The following is an 18324-nucleotide window of genomic DNA, read 5'->3' as shown; positions in this document are numbered from 1 at the left end:
GCAGGTGCCAACACAGACCTGTCAAGGGTGTGAAGCAGCAAACAGCAATGCTGGGTGAATTTAAACTGAACGGCACTGAGGAAGAATGGCTGTCAAGGCTCTTTTCTCTTCCCTTAGAATGTGCAAAAGTCTTCTATGCTGCGGGTGCTAAGCTGGTGCTCTGTGGCCGGAATGGTGGGGCCCTAGAAGAGCTCATCAGAGAACTCACCGCTTCTCATGCCACCAAGGTGAGCCAGGGGCGTGCTTTCCATGGGGAAGGAGTGCAGGCTGTCTTCTGTAGGCACTGAGGAGATAGTGGCCCACTCCTGGACTGCTGAGCTGTAGGACATCCATGCGTCACACTGTCCCAGGGAAGGCAGCAGGTCTCCATAGCGAACTGGGCCCACTGCATGGGGAGAGAGAACTGTCCAGTGGTTTACATCCTGATGCCCCTACTGGCTAGCACTGTGAGTTGAGAAAGTTCTCTTTTCTCCCTTTCCTTTTACCTGGCTAAGCTCTACTTATTGGGTGGGAGTGGGGGATGGTGATAACTTTAAAAGGTGTTTTTTTTTTTTTTTTTTTTGGACACGGAGTCTCGCTCTGTCACCCAGGCTGGAGTGCAATGGCCCAATCTCGGCTCACTGCAATCTCCGCCCCCTGGGTTCAAGCGATTCTTCCACCTCAGCCTCCCGAGTAGCTGGGATTACAGGTGCACACCACCACGCTCAGCTGATTTTTGTATTTTTTGTAGAGACGTGGTTTCACCATGTTGACCAGGCTGGACTCCTGATCTCAGGTGATCTGCCCGCCTCAGCCTCCCAAAGTGCTGGGATTACAGGCGTGAGCCACCACAACAGCCCTTGTTTTATTTTCTTAGGCTCTTGCTCTGTCACCCAGGCTAGAGTGCAGTGGCACAGTCATAGCTCACTGCAGCCTTGAACTCCTGGGCTCAAGTGATCCTCCCACGTCAGCCTCTTGAGTAGCTAGGACTATAGGCATGTGCCACCACACCCAGCTAAATTTTTTTTTTTCTACTTTTATGTAGAGACACGGTCTCACTATGTTGCCCAGATTGGTCTTGGACTTGTGGCCTCAAGTGATCCTCCTACCTGAGCCTCCTTCTTGTGGTTTTGATTTGTATTTCCCTAATTGAAAATGATGTTGAGCATCTTTTCATGTGCTTATTGACCATTTATTAATCTTTGGAGAAATGTCTATTCAAGGCCAGGCACTGTGGCTCACGCCTGTAATTCCAGCACTTTGGGAGGCCGAGGTGAGTGGATGATCACTTGAGGCCTGGAGTTCGAGACCAGCCTGGCCAACATGACGAAACCCATCTCTACCAAAAAATACAAAACTTAGCTGGGTGTGGTGGTGCATGCCCGTAGTCCCAACTACTCAGAAGGCTGAGGCAGCAGAATCACTTGAACCCGGGAGGTGGAGGTTACAGTGAACCAAGATCGCACCACTGCACTCCACCCTGGGTGACAGAGCGAGACTCTGTCTCAAAAAAAAAGAAATGTCTATTCAAGTCCTTTGCTTGTTTTTTTAATCAGGTTGTTGTTTGTTGTTGTTGAGTTTAGGAGTTCTTTATGTATTCGGGATATTAATCCCTTATAAGATATGTGATTTGCAAATATTTTCTCTCACTCAGTATCTTTTCACTTTCTTTTTTTTTTCTTTTTGAGATGGAGTTTCACTCTTGTTGCCCAGGCTGGAGTGCAATGGTGCGATCTCAGCTCACCACAACCTCCGCCTCCTGGGTTCAAGCGATTCTCCTGCCTCAGCCTCCCAAGTAGCTGGGATGACTGGCACGCGCCACCACGCCCGGCTAATTTTGTATTTTTAGTAGAGACGGGGCTTCTCCATATTGGTCAGGCTGGTCTCTAACTCCCGACCTCAGGTGATCCACCCGCCTGGGCCTCCCAAAGTGCTGGGGTTACAGGCATGAGCCACCATGCCCAGCCCACTTTCTTTTTTTTTTTTTTTTTTGAGAGGGAGTCTCGCTCTGTCACCCAGGCTGGAATGCAGTGACACGATCTTGGCTCCCTGCAAGCTCCGCCTCCCAGGTTCAAGTGATTCTCCTGCCTCAGCCTCCCAAATATCTGGGACTACAGGCACGCACCACCACACCTAGCTAATTTTTGTATTTTTAGTAGAGATTGGGTTTCACCGTGTTGGCCAGAATGGTCTCAATCTCTTGACCTCATGATCCACCTGCCTCAGCCTCCCACAATGTTGGGATTACAGGTGTTAGCCACCACGCCTGGCCAAGTTTTATAATTTTAAATCTTACATTTAGGTGATTGATCCATTTGAGTTAATTTTTATACATGGTATTAGATAAGAGTCCAATTTCATTATTTTGCATGTGGTTATCTACTTTTCCCAGCACCATTTGTTGAAGACTGTCTTTCCTCATTGAATGGGCATCCTTACAAAAATCAATTGATTACATATTTGAAGTGTCTATGTCTAGGTTCCTTGTGCTATTCAGTTGGTCTATATGTCTGTCTTATGTCAGTACCGTACTGGATTTTCTCCCCCTTAGGGGGACGAGGTGGAGCATGAGGGTAGGCAGGGGGAGGCAAGGGGGAGGAGGAGGGGAAGGACCCATACTGTTTTAATTGCTGTAGCTTTGTACAAGTTTTGAAGTGAGGAAGTGTGAGTCCTCCATCTGTCCTTTTTCAGGAGTGTTTTGGCTATTCAAGGCCCATTGTAATCCCATATGAATTTTAGGATTATTTTTTTCTATTTCTGCAAAAACTGCCAGTGGGATTTTGATAGGAATACCATCGAATCTATTGGTCCCTTTGGGGAGTACTCTCACATCAACAACACGGTCTTCCAGTCCATGAATGCAGGATGTCTTTCCATGAACTTACATCTTCTTTAATGTCTGTCAGCAGTGTTTTACAGTCTTTCATCTCCTTAGATTTATTGCCAAGTGTTTGTCTTAGTCTGTTTTATGCTGCTGTAACAATAACAGAGACTGGGTGATTTTTATTTTTATTTTATTATTATTTTTAGAGACATAGTCTTGCTCGGTCATCTAGGCTAGAGTTCAGTAGTGCAATCATGGCTCACTGCAGCCTGAAAATCTCAGGCTCAAGCAATCCTCTGCCTCAGCCTCCTGAGTAGCTGGGACTACAGGCACACGCCACTGTATTGGGTTAATTTTTTCATTTTTTGTAGGGACAGGGTCCTGCTATGTTACCCAGGCTGGTCTCGAACTCCAGGCTTCAACTGAGTTGCCCACTTTCCCTCCCAAAATGCCAGGATTACAGGAGTGAGCCAGTGCGCCTCGCCGGACTGAGTAATTTTTAAAGAAATCTAGTTTTCAAAGTCTGGAGGCTGAGAAATCCAAGTTTGAGGGGCCAGCATCTGGCAAGGGTCTGGTGTCTGGCAGGGGCTTTCTTGCCACATCTTAACATGTAGGAAGGCATCACGTGGGCAAGAGAGAGGGAAAAGGGCTGATTTTATCCTTTGATAAGGAAGCTCCCACAATAACAGCATTAATCCATTCATGAAGTTCCCACCTTTCAACACTGTTGCATTGGGGATTAAGTTTCTAACACATAGGTTTTGGGAGACACATTCAAACCATAGCATATTTAATTTTTTTAACTGCTACTGTAAATAGAATTGCTTTCCTGATTCCCTTTTCAGATTATTCATTGTTTGTATATAGAAACACAGCTGATTTTTGGATGTTGCTCTTGTACCTTGCCACTTTGCTTAATTTGTTAATTAACTCTTATTAGCTTTTTGTGGGTTTATTGGAATTTCCTATATATAGAATCATGCCATCTGCAAACAGAGGTAGTTTTACTTTTTCCTTTCCAAATTGGGTCACTTTTTTCTTGTCTAATTGTTCTGGTTAGCACTTCCAGTACAATGTTGAGTAGCCGTTGTGAAAGCAGGCGTCCTTATCTTGTTCCTGATCTTAGAGGAAGGCTTTCCATCTTTTTCCACTGAGTATGTTATCTGTGGGTTTTTCATAAACACCCTTTGCTGTGTTGAGGAATTTCTGGTCTAGTCCTAGTTTATTGAGTATGTTTACCATGAAAGGGTGTTAGATTTTGTGAGATCTCTTTTCTGCATCAATTGAGATGATCAAGTGGGGTTTTTCCCTCATTCTATTAATGCAATATATTATAATGTTCAATTTTCTTTTTTTTCTTTCTTTTTTTGAGAAGGAGTTTTTGCTCTTGTTGCCCAGGCTGGAGTGCAATGGTGCGATCTCGGCTCACCACAACCTCCGCCTCCCAGGTTCAAGTGATTCTGCTGCCTCAGCCTCCCGAGTAGCTGGGATTACAGGCATATGCCTCCATGCCCGGCTAGTTTTGTATTTTTAGTAGAGACGGGGGTTTCTCCATGTTAGTCAGGCTAGTCTTGAACTCCTGACCTCAGGTGATCCACCCACCTCGGCCTCCCAAAGTGCTAGGATTATAGGCATGAGCCACTGCCCCCGGCCAATTTTCTTTTTTTTAATTTAAAGAGACAGGGTCTTGCCATGTTGCCCAGGCTGGCCTCGAACTCCTGGGCTCAAGCAAGCCTCCCTCCTCAGCCTCCCAAAGTGCTGGGGATTACAGGCGTGAGCCACTGTACCTGGCCATGATTGATTTTCCTATGTTGAACCAACTTTGCTTGCATTCCTAGGATAACTCCCACTTGGTCATGGTGAATAATCCTTTCAATACGCTGTTAAATTCAATTTGCTGGTACTTTGTTGAAGATTTTTGCATCTATATTCATAAGAGATATTGCTCTATAATTTTCTTGTGATATCTTTAATCTGGCTTTAGTATCAAAGTAATGTTGGCCTCAGACTGAATTAGGAAATGTTTTCTCCTCTTCAGTTTTCTAGAAGAGTACAAGAAGGACTGGTGTTAATTCTCCTTTAAATGTTTGGCAGAATTCACCAGTGAAGCCATCCGGTCCAGGACTTTTCTTTGTGGAAGGTTTTTGATTACTGATCCAATCTCTATCTGTTATAAGTCTCCTGAGATTTTTTATTTCTTCTTGAGTCAGTTTAGGTAATTTGTGTTTTTCAAGGAATGTATCCATTTATTCTAGTTTTTCTAACTTGTTGGCAAATAATTGTTCATAGTATTCTTTTATAATCATTTTTATAATCTTTATAATCTTTTTTATCATCTCATCATTTCTGTAAAGTCAGTGGTCCCACTTTCATTTCTGATTTTAGTTATTTGTGTCTTCTGTTTTTTCCTTGTCATTCTAGTTAATGCTTTCTCAATTTTGTTGATCTTTTCAAAGAACCAACTTTTGGTTTCATTGATTTTTATTGTTTTTCTGTATTCTGTTTGTTTTTCTCTGTTCTAATCTTTATTATAATGTTTCCTTCCTCTGCTGGTTTTGGGTTTAGTTTGCTATTCTTTTTCTAGTTCCTTAAAATATAAAGTTACATTATTGTTTTGAGCCTAAGTGATCCGTGGGACACATAGCCAGATGGCCTGCCACTCAGAAAGTGAATTTGTATCTGTTGTATTTGACCAGGTGCAGACACACAAGCCTTACTTGGTGACCTTCGACCTCACAGACTCTGGGGCCATAGTTGCAGCAGCAGCTGAGATCCTGCAGTGCTTTGGCTATGTCGACATACTTGTCAACAATGCTGGGATCAGCTACCGTGGTACCATCATGGACACCACAGTGGATGTGGACAAGAGGGTCATGGAGACAAACTACTTTGGCCCAGTTGCTCTAACGAAAGGTAACAGTCTTGAGAAAAGAGCAGTGATAAGTGATATGTTGGCATTCTTTTTACTTCACTTGGATCCTTTTCAGCTAAACGTTCCCCATCTCCATCCTCTCTGTTGCCCTGGAGTGGGTGTTAGGTGTTATCGTTAGAGTTTGGGTATTTGCTTTATAGCTTCCAATCAAGATGTTCTCTTTAGTGACAGCCACATTTGTGCAGCATTACCTACATGTCTTTTTCATGGTGACTGCAAACCCCTACAAGGTGGGGATATTTTTATGTCCCACCACGGATTTCAGTCCAGGGGAGAGGCTCCAGCAGGAAAAGGGAACTGAGCTAACCATTTGCAGTGACCTCTGTCCCTGTTTCCTTGCCTCTCTCCTCTGTCCTGCTGGCCTGCTGGCACTCTGCTGGCCATAGGAGGCTGGAAGTTCCAACATAGTCCTCTACCCTAAGGGGTTTTCACCATTCTCCCTCATTCTGACTAAATATCAAAAGCAAGGTCGCCTTCCATCAGCATCGGGTGCAATGACTGGAAGTAGGGCGCTTGCCTAAGCCTCTGCGTCTGTCCTCAGCACTCCTGCCCTCCATGATCAAGAGGAGGCAAGGCCACATTGTCGCCATCAGCAGCATCCAGGGCAAGATCAGCATTCCTTTTCGATCAGCATGTGAGTACTTCTCTCTCCCACAAAATGCTTGGCTTTATTGTTTTTTCCTGATTATAAAAATAACACATTTACTATCTAGAATTTAGACATTGTAGAAATAAACTATCCAGAATGCAAAGGCACTTTAGAATGTGTTCTCCAGAGCCACATGCCTGGGATCAAATCCCAGCTCCACTTTCTGTCCCCTGTGTGACCTTGGGCAAGTATCCCCACTTCTCTGTGCCCTGCCCTCAAGTGTAAATGGAGACAGCCTCAGTCTTAGCCCAGAGGACTGCTGTGAGCGCCGTGCTTGGAGCTGCCCCAGACACTAAGCACTAGGCATGTGCTAGCCACTCCTACTGTTAAGATTTTTAGCTCGTCCCACATATATAACCATGCCATCACTTTGGGGCATATGCTTCCACAGTTTTTTCTACATATAATTCAAACATGCAAAAATGGAATGGCATTATTCATATTGCTTTGTGGCTTGTTAATCTCACTTAATGTATCTTTCTACATCAGCGTGTATGGATTTACCTCATCCTTTCAATACAGTAATCCATTGAATGAGTGTGACATAATTGATTTAGCCATTTTCCTGGACACTTGAGGATATTTTTTCCCCCTCAGTCTTTGACCATTAGCAGCAGTGTGCTATGTAGAACATTCTCAAATATTTATATCTCTGGGCACTCAAATGGGAAGGTTTCAATAAAAAGGGTTTTAAGGTAATTTCACAAACTGTCCTTTCTTTGCATCACCTCCTGAAAGGAAATACTGCCTATACCAGCCTCATCTCCTCTCAGCCACCCAAGGGCTAGACCCAGCCACAGCCTGGTCAGCAAAGGCAGGGAAATCTGAGCTGCTGCAGCACTTTGCAAGGGCAGCCACAAACATCCAGTTCCATGACACTATAGGGCCAGCTGTGAACTGAGAGTGTAACACAGTTTATTCTTTCTTCCAAGATCTGGATCCCAGCTCTACCTTTTGGTTCTGGTTGTATTTTCTTGGACACATTACTTAACTATTCTGATCTTGTTTCCTTACATATTAGTGAGATTTACAATCATCATACATGCTTGTACATGCATGATTTCCCTGTTTGTTAATATTCTCTTTCAACTTTGGATAGGACAGCCATCTAAGGCTTCTCAAATGGTTCAGGAAAAAACAATTATATATAGAATCATCAATGATAAAGCAAATGAGTTAAAATGTTAATAATAGGTAAATCAGGATAAAGAGGTTTTTTTTTTTTTTTTTGGAAACAGAGTTTCGCTCTTCTCGCCCAGGCTAGAGTACAGTAGTGCAATCTCGGCTCACTACAACCTCTGCCTCCCGGGTTCAAGCGATTCTTCTGCCTCAGCCTCCTGAGTAGCTGAGATTATAGGCGTGTGCCACCACACCTGGCTAACTTTTGTATTTTTAGTAGACACAGGGTTTCACCATGTTGGCCAGGCTGGTCTCAAACTCCTGACCTCAAGTGATCCGCCCACCTCAGCCTCCCAAAGCGTTGAGATTACAGGCATGAGCCACCGTGCCCAGCTGGAGTTCTTTATACTAAATTATTTTCAAGTTTTACTTTGATTTATAATAATACCACTGATTTTTGTTGTCTGGCCTGCTGACTGCAGTAAGGCATACAATGGTTAGTCTCCGTATTCAGCTTTATAATGACCAGGCTGAATATGGAGTGCCTCTTGGGCAAGTTGGTTAACTCAGATAAGTAGCGGCCTTCTCACCTATAAAATGGGGAGAATGGCATTTTCTCTGTCACACTGCTAAAGTAAAGACCAAGTCACGTGATCCACAGTGTCCTTAGTACTGGGCCTCACACTGGCAGGGTAAGTGATGTGGCCAGCGGCGAGGTCAGCACAGCCTGGCTGAGAACTCACAGCCTGAGAGCTCTGGGGAGACCCAGCTGTCAGAGTGTATCCTTCTGTTTTGGGGACTTACATGATAACCCACTCTTCCCTGTCCCCAAGCCTGGGCTGTACTCTTGGAATCATGGCTGATAGGAGCAGTCCTCTCCATCCACCCACAGCCAACTCATCCAGACCCCAGAAACTGTGCCCCAAACCAATGGAGCAGGCCCAGCAAGGCACTGCAGCAAGCTCAGACACTGCTGAACTGCCTCATGTGACTTGCTGCGACACTTCCTTTCTTTCTGTCTTCCTGTTTCCTTAGCTGATGGATGCCCCTTCTTTCCTAAGGCTAAAACATTTACAATTCTGAATTGGAGGAAACTGATTTACTGTGAAGACGCTGGTGTGTTTCCCAGGAATGTCATTATAGGGTCACTGTGTTCCCATTCAGAGCACCTTTTACTGGGTTGTGAAGCCCTTGCTCGAGAGCAGGCACAGCTCTGTTTCTTGCAGGTGGAGTAAGCTCTATAGCTCTTCTAGATGAAAAGCCGCTGCCTGGACATTTGTCAAAATGAGACATAAGAAGGCAGGTTTGGATTTTTTACACCCATGAAGGCCCACTGATGGGGCCAGTTCTGTCACTTGGTAACTCACTGGGGAGGACTAGGCAGCCACAGCTACATGGCAGGTCTGCAGGGCCAGCATGGGAGCTGTCCAACCTGCCACCAGGTGAAGAAAGCTACTTGCAGGAACAGTAGAATAGGTAAGAGTTCATTTCTGTATTAAAAGATATATATATATATAAAATATAAAATGTGTAAAATCACATGAATATACGTAGAATATATTTTTAAAAAATCACTGGGCATGGCTGCTTACTCCTGTAATCCCAGCGCTTTGGGAGGGTGAGGTGGGAGGATTGCTTGAGGCCAAGAAGTCGAGGCTGCAAGGAGCTATGATCCTATGATCATAGCTCTACTCCAGCCTGGGTAACAGAGAAGATGCCTTCTCTAAAAAAACAAAACAGAAGGCCGGGTGCGGTGGCTCACGCCTGTGATCCCAGCACTCTGGGAGGCTGAGGTTGGTGCATCACGAGGTCAGTAGATCCAGACCATCCTGGCTAACATAGTGAAACCCCGTCTCTACTAAAAAATACAAAAAAGTAGCCGGGCGTGGTGGCAGGTGCCTGTAGTCCCAGCTACTCGGGAGGCTGAGGGAGAAGAACGGTGTGAACCTGGCAGGCGGAGTTTCAGTGAGCCGAGATCGTGCCACTGCACTCCAGCACTCCCGCCTGGGTGGCAGAGCAAGACTCTGTCTCAAAAAAAAAAAAAAAGAAAAAAAAAGAAAACCAAAATAGAATTAAACAAAAATTCTGGGAAACTGTTAGCACTGATTATCTCTAGGAATGGAATTTGGAAGACAGGAGGACTTTCTTTTTTTTAACTTTCTGTCCTTTTATGTACTATTTGAATGTTTTACCCAGTAGTCATTCAGTTTTTTTTGTTTTTAACTTTTATTTATTTATTTATTTATTTATTTTTGAGATGGAGTCTCGCTCTGTCGCCCAGGCTGGAGTGCAGTAGCGCGATCTCCGCTCACTGCAAGCTCCACCTCCCGGGTTCACACCATTCTCCTGCCGTGTAGCTGGGACTACAGGCACCCGCCACCAAGCCTGGCTAATTTTTTTTGCATATTTAGTAGAGACGGGGTTTCACCGTGTTAGCTAGGATGGTCTCGATCTCCTGACCTCGTGATCCGCCCACCTTGGCCTCCCAAAGTGCTGGGATTACAGGTGTGAGCCACCGTGCCCAGCTTAACTTTTAACTTGGAATAACTTCAGACTTAAAGTTGCAGGAACAGCACAAATCACTCCCCTGCACCCTTCATGCAGATTCCCTAACTGTTAACCTTTTACCTTATTTCCTTTATCTTATTCTCTCTCTCTGTGTATATGCATATATACCGTTTATAATATATATAAAACTATATGTGTATATAATTTATAATTTTTTTCCTGAACCATTTGAAAGGAAACTGGAGACATGATGCTCATTTATTCCTATTTCAGTTTGTTTCCTAAGAACAAGGGCACAGTACACTTCTCAAAGTCAGGAAATGAACATTGTTATAATACTGTAATCTTAAATAATAAAACCAGGTTTTAAAGCTGGGCACAGTGGCCCACGCTTGCAGTCCCAGCTGAGGCAGGAGGATCACTTGAGCTCAGGAGTTGGAGTCCAGCCTAAGCAACATAGCAAGACGATCACAAATAAAACCAGGTTTTCAAAACAGAGAGCGTGAATGGTAGTGAATAGTTGGGCACCAGGCCATGCCCACCCCAGCGCACTCACTCACCTGCCTCTCCGTCCACATGTGTAGATGCAGCCTCCAAGCACGCAACCCAGGCTTTCTTTGACTGTCTGCGTGCCGAGATGGAACAGTATGAAATTGAGGTGACCGTCATCAGCCCCGGCTACATCCACACCAACCTCTCTGTAAATGCCATCACCGCGGATGGATCTAGGTATGGAGGTGAGGCCCGGTTTCTCTTTTCTCCTATGAAAATCTGTCGGTCAGCCACAGTGAGACATGCTGCTCTTACTTCAGTGATTCTTTGGTCATTTTCATTTGGAATAGAACTTTTAAAGTGAAAAAAACTTGACAGAGTTGTTGGTTCTAGATATGGACTATTGAATAATCTTCTTTTACCCCACCATGGCCTACCCTTAGTGTGAACGTCACCATTGCAGCATTCAGAACAGGACCTCTGTGGGCAGGACTCAAGGGCTAAAAGGAAGTTGCCAAGCTGAAATGCCAACAGACTTCCAACTAACCCATTCGCAGATCCCGAGTCCAAGGAGTATTATCGGCATCGGGATGGAGTGAATTGACCTCATGGCAAGTGTAGGGTGTTTGATGGTCTGTCTCTGTCCCGTAGGCTTGAGAAATGACTGATTCAGGGCCAGTCTTCAGGGTGAGGCCGAGTGCAGCAGTCTCAGCACCTTCATCTTGTCTCATTTGGAGACAGTGCAGAGCTGACCTGCAGTCACCACTCGCGGGCAGAGCAGCTGGCCCCAGCATGCAGGCTCAGGCCAAGCAGAGACCAGTGTGCCCATGATCCCTGGAGCCCTTGGAGCTGGTGCTGCCTCCCCATGCTTGGAACAGGGCCTGCTCACCCCTCCAGTGCTGTCCTGCCATGTCCTCCTCCCTGAAGTGAGCTCTTGGGGTTTGTGCTGTGATGTCTGCCAGGGGCCTCATGGTCCTGCGCCCAGCCCAGCCAGGCCTGAACCAAGACTGCCCATGTCCTGGCAGCAGCTGCTCTCTCACACAGCAAGTCTTGTTTTCCCCACAGTAGACTCTATGCAGAGGCATGGGGCTTCATACAGCTTTACACCTGTTTATACCTAGAAGATACCACTTAAAAAATTATCTCTGCAGCATTTAAAAATAAGCTGTAATCCAAAACTTCCTACTTTTCTGCATTAACAAAAACACAGAACAGACATTGGTGAGGGAGCTCAGGCAATCTGGACAACTTAAGAGTGGTTTCATATGGCTAGGCACTGTGGTCAACACCTGAAATCTCAGCACTTTGGGAGGTCAAGTCAGGAGGATCACTTCAGCCTAGGAGTTTGAGACCAGTCTGGGCAATAGTGCAAGACCTAACCTCCACAAAAAATACGAAAATTAGCCAACCATGGTGGCACCACCTGTAGTCTAGCTACTCAGGAGGCTGAGGCAGGAGGATTGCTTGAGCCCAGGGGGTCGAGGCTGCAGTAAGCCATGATTGTGCCACTGCACTCCAGCCTGGGCAACAGAGCGAAACCCTGTCTTTAAAAAAAAAAAAAAAGTGGTTTCACATGGTCTGTGCTAGTGGCCGCTCCTGTGTGCCTGCCAGCTGGTCCTACTTTGCGGGCAAAATTGTCAAATTACTAGGGTAGAAGGAACATCAGTTGCCGTTAATCTAACACCGCCTCCTAATCTCTCCCAGCTGTCCCTTCTAACACCTAAAACAAACTAAGGACTTCTTCCTGTTTCTCATCCAATTAATACTTGACATCGAGAACAGGGACATCTGTCTGCTCCTGACTCAGTGAGCTTGTGCATATGGGGGTCAATAGTCCCCACCCACCTCTGTCTGGCCACCCTGAAGCCAAGCTACCCAAGATAAATGAGGTGGCACAACATCCCTTAGTCTTTGGTTGTTCTAATAGGCACACGTTTCCCAGGTCAGGAAGCTGCTTTTCAGGTGCGGTGTGAGGGGCTCACTCTGAAGCCCCCACCCCGGGCTGGCCCTGTGCCTTTGCTGTGGAGCACCAGGCAGACAGACTCACTTTGGTTCCAAGCCCTAACTGGGATCCTCAGTCTACCTTGTTTCCACATCCCACCCACCTCTCGCTTCCCCCACTAACCCACATCCAGCTGCAAAATGGTTCCCTCTTTCCTTGGAGCATGGAATCATCAGGGATGGTGGCACACCACTGGCTTCCTGGCCCTGGGAAGAGCTTCATGGTGGGAAAGGCAGCAGGCTGACCTGACGGCTCACATCAGCTCCACTCCTCAAGAGGGACCTCTGCTTCCAAGTTCATGTGTTTCTTTTGTTTTATTTATTTTAGTTATGGACACCACCACAGCCCAGGGCCGAAGCCCTGTGGAGGTGGCCCAGGATGTTCTTGCTGCTGTGGGGAAGAAGAAGAAAGATGTGATCCTGGCTGACTTACTGCCTTTCTTGGCTGTTTATCTTCGAACTCTGGCTCCTGGGCTCTTCTTCAGCCTCATGGCCTCCAGGGCCAGAAAAGAGCGGAAATCCAAGAACTCCTAGTACTCTGACCAGCCAGAGCCAGGGCAGAGAAGCAGCACTCTTAGGCTTGCTTACTCTACAAGGGACAGTTGCATTTGTTGAGGCTTTAATGGAGATTTGTCTCACAAGTGGGAAAGACTGAAGAAACACATTTCGTGCAGATCTGCTGGCAGAGGGCCATCAAAAACGACAACAAGCTTCTTCCCAGGGTGAGGGGAAACACTTAAGGAATAAATATGGAGCTGGGGTTTACCGCTAAAAACTAGAAATAAACATCTCAAACAGTAAGAGTTGTAGTCTTCCAGGACTAGAACCTTGTGTCCTTTGAATTCTCGCCCTGCCAGCTCCTAGAAATAGTTTCAATCTTGGAATCAGATGTTATGTCACCTGACCCAGTTGTTTCTGTATTTGACTTAAACCTCATTGTTGTGGCAGAAAGACCACCTCCAGTACTGAGGGGAGAAAGTTGTAGTTTCAAGAAGTCAGCAGTCACGCCCATTTCCAGGTCCCTATGATATCTCATCCAACTTAAAAAGTGGGCCAGTATGTAATGGCTTATTTGGTGTATCCCAAGGGATGCCTGCTTTAGCACCTCATAGGAATTCCTGTTTCTCTCTTAACTCTCACCACATCCCTGTAGGATGCCAGGCACCACTCCAAGCAGAAGGTGAACTTACTAAAGAGAGAGCAGCCAAAAGGGAGAGGAGGACCCTGCGTGGCCCCATGCATCCTCTAGAAGTGAAACCATTAAATTGGCCAGCTGGGCAGACTCTACAGCAGCCCCTGGTCTGGTGGAAGTGAGCCATTTGTTAGCTCTAACTAGTTGGATCATAGCCAGAAAGAATGCCTGTTTCTGCCTTTCTGATTTATTAAAAATACATTGTTGAGGCTCACTGAGTAGGTCAAGTTCATTTCTAGTGTTTAGGAGGAAACTTTTCCTATTATTGAAACTGAAAATTGAAATGTAGGTCCACTGTAGACTTCCCCAAATTGGATTACAAATCTCCTAGCACATCATACCGACATCTTGCACCACATCCCAACTCTGGCGTTGTTGAGCCTATATTTTATGACCATTATATAACATGGTCAGCAACATGTTATTTTTTTAAATTTTATTTATTTATTTATTTTGAGACGGAGTCTCGCTGTGTCACCCAGGCTGGAGTGCAGTGGCGCAATCTCGGCTCACTGCAACCTCCGCCTCCCGGGTTCAAGCAATTCTCCTGCCTCGGCCTCCCGAGTAGGTGGGACTACAGGCACGCGCCACCACACCCAGCTATTTTTTGTATTTTTAGTAGAGATGAGGTTTCACCATGTTGGCCAGGCTAGTCTCAATCTCTTGACCTCGTGATCTGCCTGTCTCGGCCTCCCAAAGCGCTGGGATTACAAGTGTGAGCCACCGTGCCTGGCCTGAGCTTGTATTTTAAACAGCTGCCCTAGACAGATGATAAAAATGGCCATAGCCAGCCTTTGGTTAGGGTGTCAGAGGGTTTCAGGTTTCCTGGTGGTAGGAGGACAAATGGGTGATTAGATCTGGTGACTTGTCCCAGCTCCTAACACTTCCTGGACGTTCCAGGAGCCTCTGGGTAAAATGTGGACACAGATGTGATGGGTCGTTCTTCATTTTCCAGGTAAATTGTCAACCTCCCTCCTGACATGGAAGAGAAGGGTCTCCTTAGTGTTCACACTGGAGACAGTAGACCCAGGCAAGAGCTGGAACTGAGACAGCAGCAGCACCTGTCTAAAGCTCAGCCCGAGTCTAAGGTTGAATGAAAGTGCCGAGCACACAGCAGGTTTCCAGGAAATGGCAGCAATGAAGGGCGCTCTCCCTTTAGATGGAAACGAGAGGACATTTCTCCTTGGATGCTGTTGGCTGCCACACTCAGAGACACCTGGTGTCCAGGTGCTGTCCTTTCCTCTCCATTATATAACATGGTTAGCAACTGGAGGTTGATGTGATAGGCTGCCCTCAAAGGAATGCAGGTTTACCAACTGTGTACTCCGTCATCAGAAGATGGGAACATCACATATGTTGCTGAGGTTTTTGGTTTTGGGGCCATTGTGTTCTGACTCACAGCTGGGGTGCATGGAGCTTGGGCTAGCATTAAAGATTTCTTAACCTACATACCACCTGTTAGCTGTAACTGGTTGGATTGCAGCCAGAACAAACACCTGCTTTCACGTTTTTTTTTTCTTTTTTGTTTTTTTTCTGAGACGGCCTTGGCCTCCCAAAATGCTGGGATTACAGGTGTGAACCACCGTGCTCAGCCTCTCTTTCTTTTTCATTTTTTTTGAGACAGTCTCGCTCTGTTGCCCAGCTAGAGTGAAGTGGCATGATCTCTGCTCAATGCAAGCTCCGCCTCCTGGGTTCATGCCATTCTCTCGCCTCAGCCTCCTACAGGCGCCCGCCACCACGCCCGGCTAATTTTTTGTATTTTTAGTAGAGATGCGGTTTCACCATGTTAGCCAGGATGGCCTTGATCTCCTGACCTCGTGATCCGCCCGCCTCAGCCTCCCAAAGTGCTGGGATTACAGGCGTGAGCCACTGCACCCGGCCTCTTTTTTGAGATGGGAGTTTCGCTCTTGTTGCCCAGGCTGGAGTGCAATGGCGTGATCTCGGCTCACTGCAACTGCCACCTCCTGTGATTCACCTTCAAGTGATTCTCCTGCCTCAGTCTCCCGACTAGCTGGGATTACAGGTGTGTGCCACCATGCCTGGCTACCACCTTTCTAATTTATTAAAAATACATGGTTGAGGCTTACTGAGTAGGTCAAGTTCATTTCTAAAGTTTATTTCCTCCCAATTAAATAAAGTGGTTAGCAACTGGAGATTGACGTGCTAGACCAGCCAGATGTCAATATTATTGGTTGTTTACTTACCCAACATTCTAAAAACCTCAAATCACTTTCTCAAACTCAACTTTATAAACTTTATAATTTTGCCATATAAATAGAAACTAACACAAACTGAAGAATTATTAAAATCTAGCTAAATAAAGCTGTTTGCCAAAGGCAGAGTCTGAGGCCCACTGTTCTTGAGGAGGAGGTTGGCAAGTCCCAGAGGGGACCTGTTAAAGTCACACCAACACCAGACAGACGCTCTTCTTGGCCTCAGAGGCTGAGGACTAAAAGGGCCTGCAGCTGTGCTCTTTCATGTCCATGTTGCTCCTACAGTTGTCTTGGGTCGCTGGAGTTCAGTGTCCCTTCCTGGAGACAGCAATGGTTTGGATAATGTGAGACTTAGCCTTTAGAATTGTCCCAACTTAGCAGCTGAAGTGACTTCCTGTGGGTGAGCCCCACGTGCATTGCTCCAAAGCAAGAAGCCCAGCCACAGCCTGGTTCAGCTGATGGCCTTTGAGCAACCTTCATTGCTCTTGGATTTTCAAACCAGTGTTTGAATATGGACGTTTGCCAGCAGGGTGAGCGATGCTGCCATTCCACTTTCTCTTTTCTGTCTTTAGAGGGTTTTTGCCCCTTTCTCTTTCATCCTTAAATTCTGCTGGGGAGGTCTAAAAAGCATGATTTTTAATTGGTTCTGCCTTCAGATATCTGATGAAGTTCAAAGACACTTTCCACTTTGCTCTTTAAGCCCCTTGGTGTTTCACATCATGCCAAAACCAGAGACGGAAAAATAAAACCAATTAGCTTTTCCAAACAGCAGCATCTCCATGCAGTGTAGAGGGGCCGCAGCTGATTAGTGAATCGAAGAAAATAGTGTACAGCCCTGGGCACCCTGCCCACCTCCCAGCAAGTCTCCCTTCCTTCCCTCAGGGCCCAGCAGCTGCTGCACCAGATGTGAAAACTTTGGAGGCAGCTGACAGACTGGAACGGGGAGATCCAGTTTGATCAGTTGTCCTTTTACATAACGGCTCTTCGCTCTTCTCTGAAATTGGGTGGGGATGGGTAGCTACAACTAATTTACTAGATTAATGACACAACGTATTCCCTAAAGTGGTCCATGTAGGACTCATTTAAGTGGATTTTGCACAGGAGGGCCCTGGTAACTTGGCCTTTGCTTTTTCTTGGCAGTTACTGAATGCTGTTTAAAAAAAAGAAAAAAAATTGGCCAGGCGCGGCAGCTCACGCCTGTAATCCCAGCACTTTGGGAGGCCGAGGCAGATGGCTGAGGCCGGGAGTTCAATACCAGCCTAGCCAGCATGGCAAAACCCCATCTCTACGTGGTGACGGGCACCTGTAATCTCAGCTACTCGGGAGGCTGAGGCAGGAGAACTGCTTGAACCTGGGAGGCAGAAGCTGCAGTGAGCCGAGATCGCGCCATTGCACTGCAGCCTGGGCAACAGAGAGACTCCATCTCAAAAAAAAAAATTATTTTTTGGAGACAGGGTCACACTCTGTTGCCTAGGCTGGAGTGCAGTGGTAAGATCACAGCTCACTGCATTCTCAACCTCTCAGGCTTGAATGATCCTCCCTCCTCAGACTCCTGAGTAGCTGAGACCACATTTGCGTACCACCACATCTGGCTAATTTTTGTCTTTTTTTGTAGAGACAGGTCTTGTTATGTTGCCCAGACTGGTCTTCAACTCTTGGACTCAAGTATTTAATGGTCCTCCTGCCTCAGCCTCCCAACGTGCTGGGATTACAGGCATGAGCTACTGCACTCAGCCTTCAAATGCTATTTCTTGAGAAGCACTGTCGCATATCACAGATGACCATAAGCGACTTGTCAGCAGCTCTGCCATGACTGATCATCTAGCAAGGACAATGGCAGGAACAGAGAAGTCAGCACTGACAGTGGGAAGGGAGGCGCACTTCTCCTTGCTGCCAGCCTCAGGCACACGAAACCCCTGCCTGCAGTCCACACCAGCACCTCATCCCTATCTCCCTGGCCAGGGGCCATGTAACTAAGATGGCATTTCAGAATCTAGGTTAATACATCCAAAGAATCACTTGGTTCAGTGCAGCTTGGGAAATGGTAGAAGAGCTACCCATTTGCAGCTGGTTTCTACCTCGGGGGAGGGCTCCTGCTCAGCTGACTTGAGGTTGCCTTGACTTGTCTGGCTTGTCCAGCTTGTGCCTTCTAGTCAATTCCCCCATGAAATCTAACTTGTTGGCAGAGCACTTCCAGGCCAGGTATGGGGCTCCCTTTCCAAACCTGGGCATTATTAAGAAAAAAAAAAACCAAAAACCTGCCCAGCAGGCTCAGATGCCAGCACTCAGACACCTGAGGGGTCATGGGCAGCTGCATTTCAACTCACACTGCTGTCGAGATGAGGCATGTTTTTACGGGATCAGTTGTGTGGCTAAGGCAGTTCCCCCTTTACCATTTTTCCAGGTGCCCAGAGA

At 46.4% G+C, this 18324-nt stretch overlaps 1 protein-coding gene across 6 annotated transcripts in view; it reads left to right on the top strand.

Moving 5' to 3' along the window:
- The window catches only part of DHRS7B (dehydrogenase/reductase 7B), a 67950-nt gene extending 54645 nt beyond the window's left edge, over positions 1 to 13305 (top strand). For 5 of the 6 annotated variants that reach the window (XM_057300365.2, XM_034942239.3, XM_057300366.2 and 2 more), the window contains exons 3-7: positions 118 to 227; positions 5500 to 5716; positions 6277 to 6369; positions 10596 to 10748; positions 12833 to 13305. In XM_057300365.2, coding sequence (XP_057156348.1) covers positions 118 to 227; positions 5500 to 5716; positions 6277 to 6369; positions 10596 to 10748; positions 12833 to 13038 — 779 coding nt within the window. In that variant the 3' untranslated portion in view covers positions 13039 to 13305. The remainder of the gene's footprint in view (positions 1 to 117; positions 228 to 5499; positions 5717 to 6276; positions 6370 to 10595; positions 10749 to 12832) is intronic. The other variant, XM_055102161.2, reaches the window with a different exon arrangement.
- Positions 13306 to 18324: the final 5019 nt, after the last annotated feature.

This window comes from Pan paniscus, chromosome 19 (assembly GCF_029289425.2).
Source record: "Pan paniscus chromosome 19, NHGRI_mPanPan1-v2.0_pri, whole genome shotgun sequence".
Taxonomy (NCBI): Eukaryota; Metazoa; Chordata; class Mammalia; order Primates; family Hominidae; genus Pan; species Pan paniscus.
Note: the sequence above shows the minus strand (reverse complement) of the source record. Positions and strands in the feature narration are given on the sequence as shown.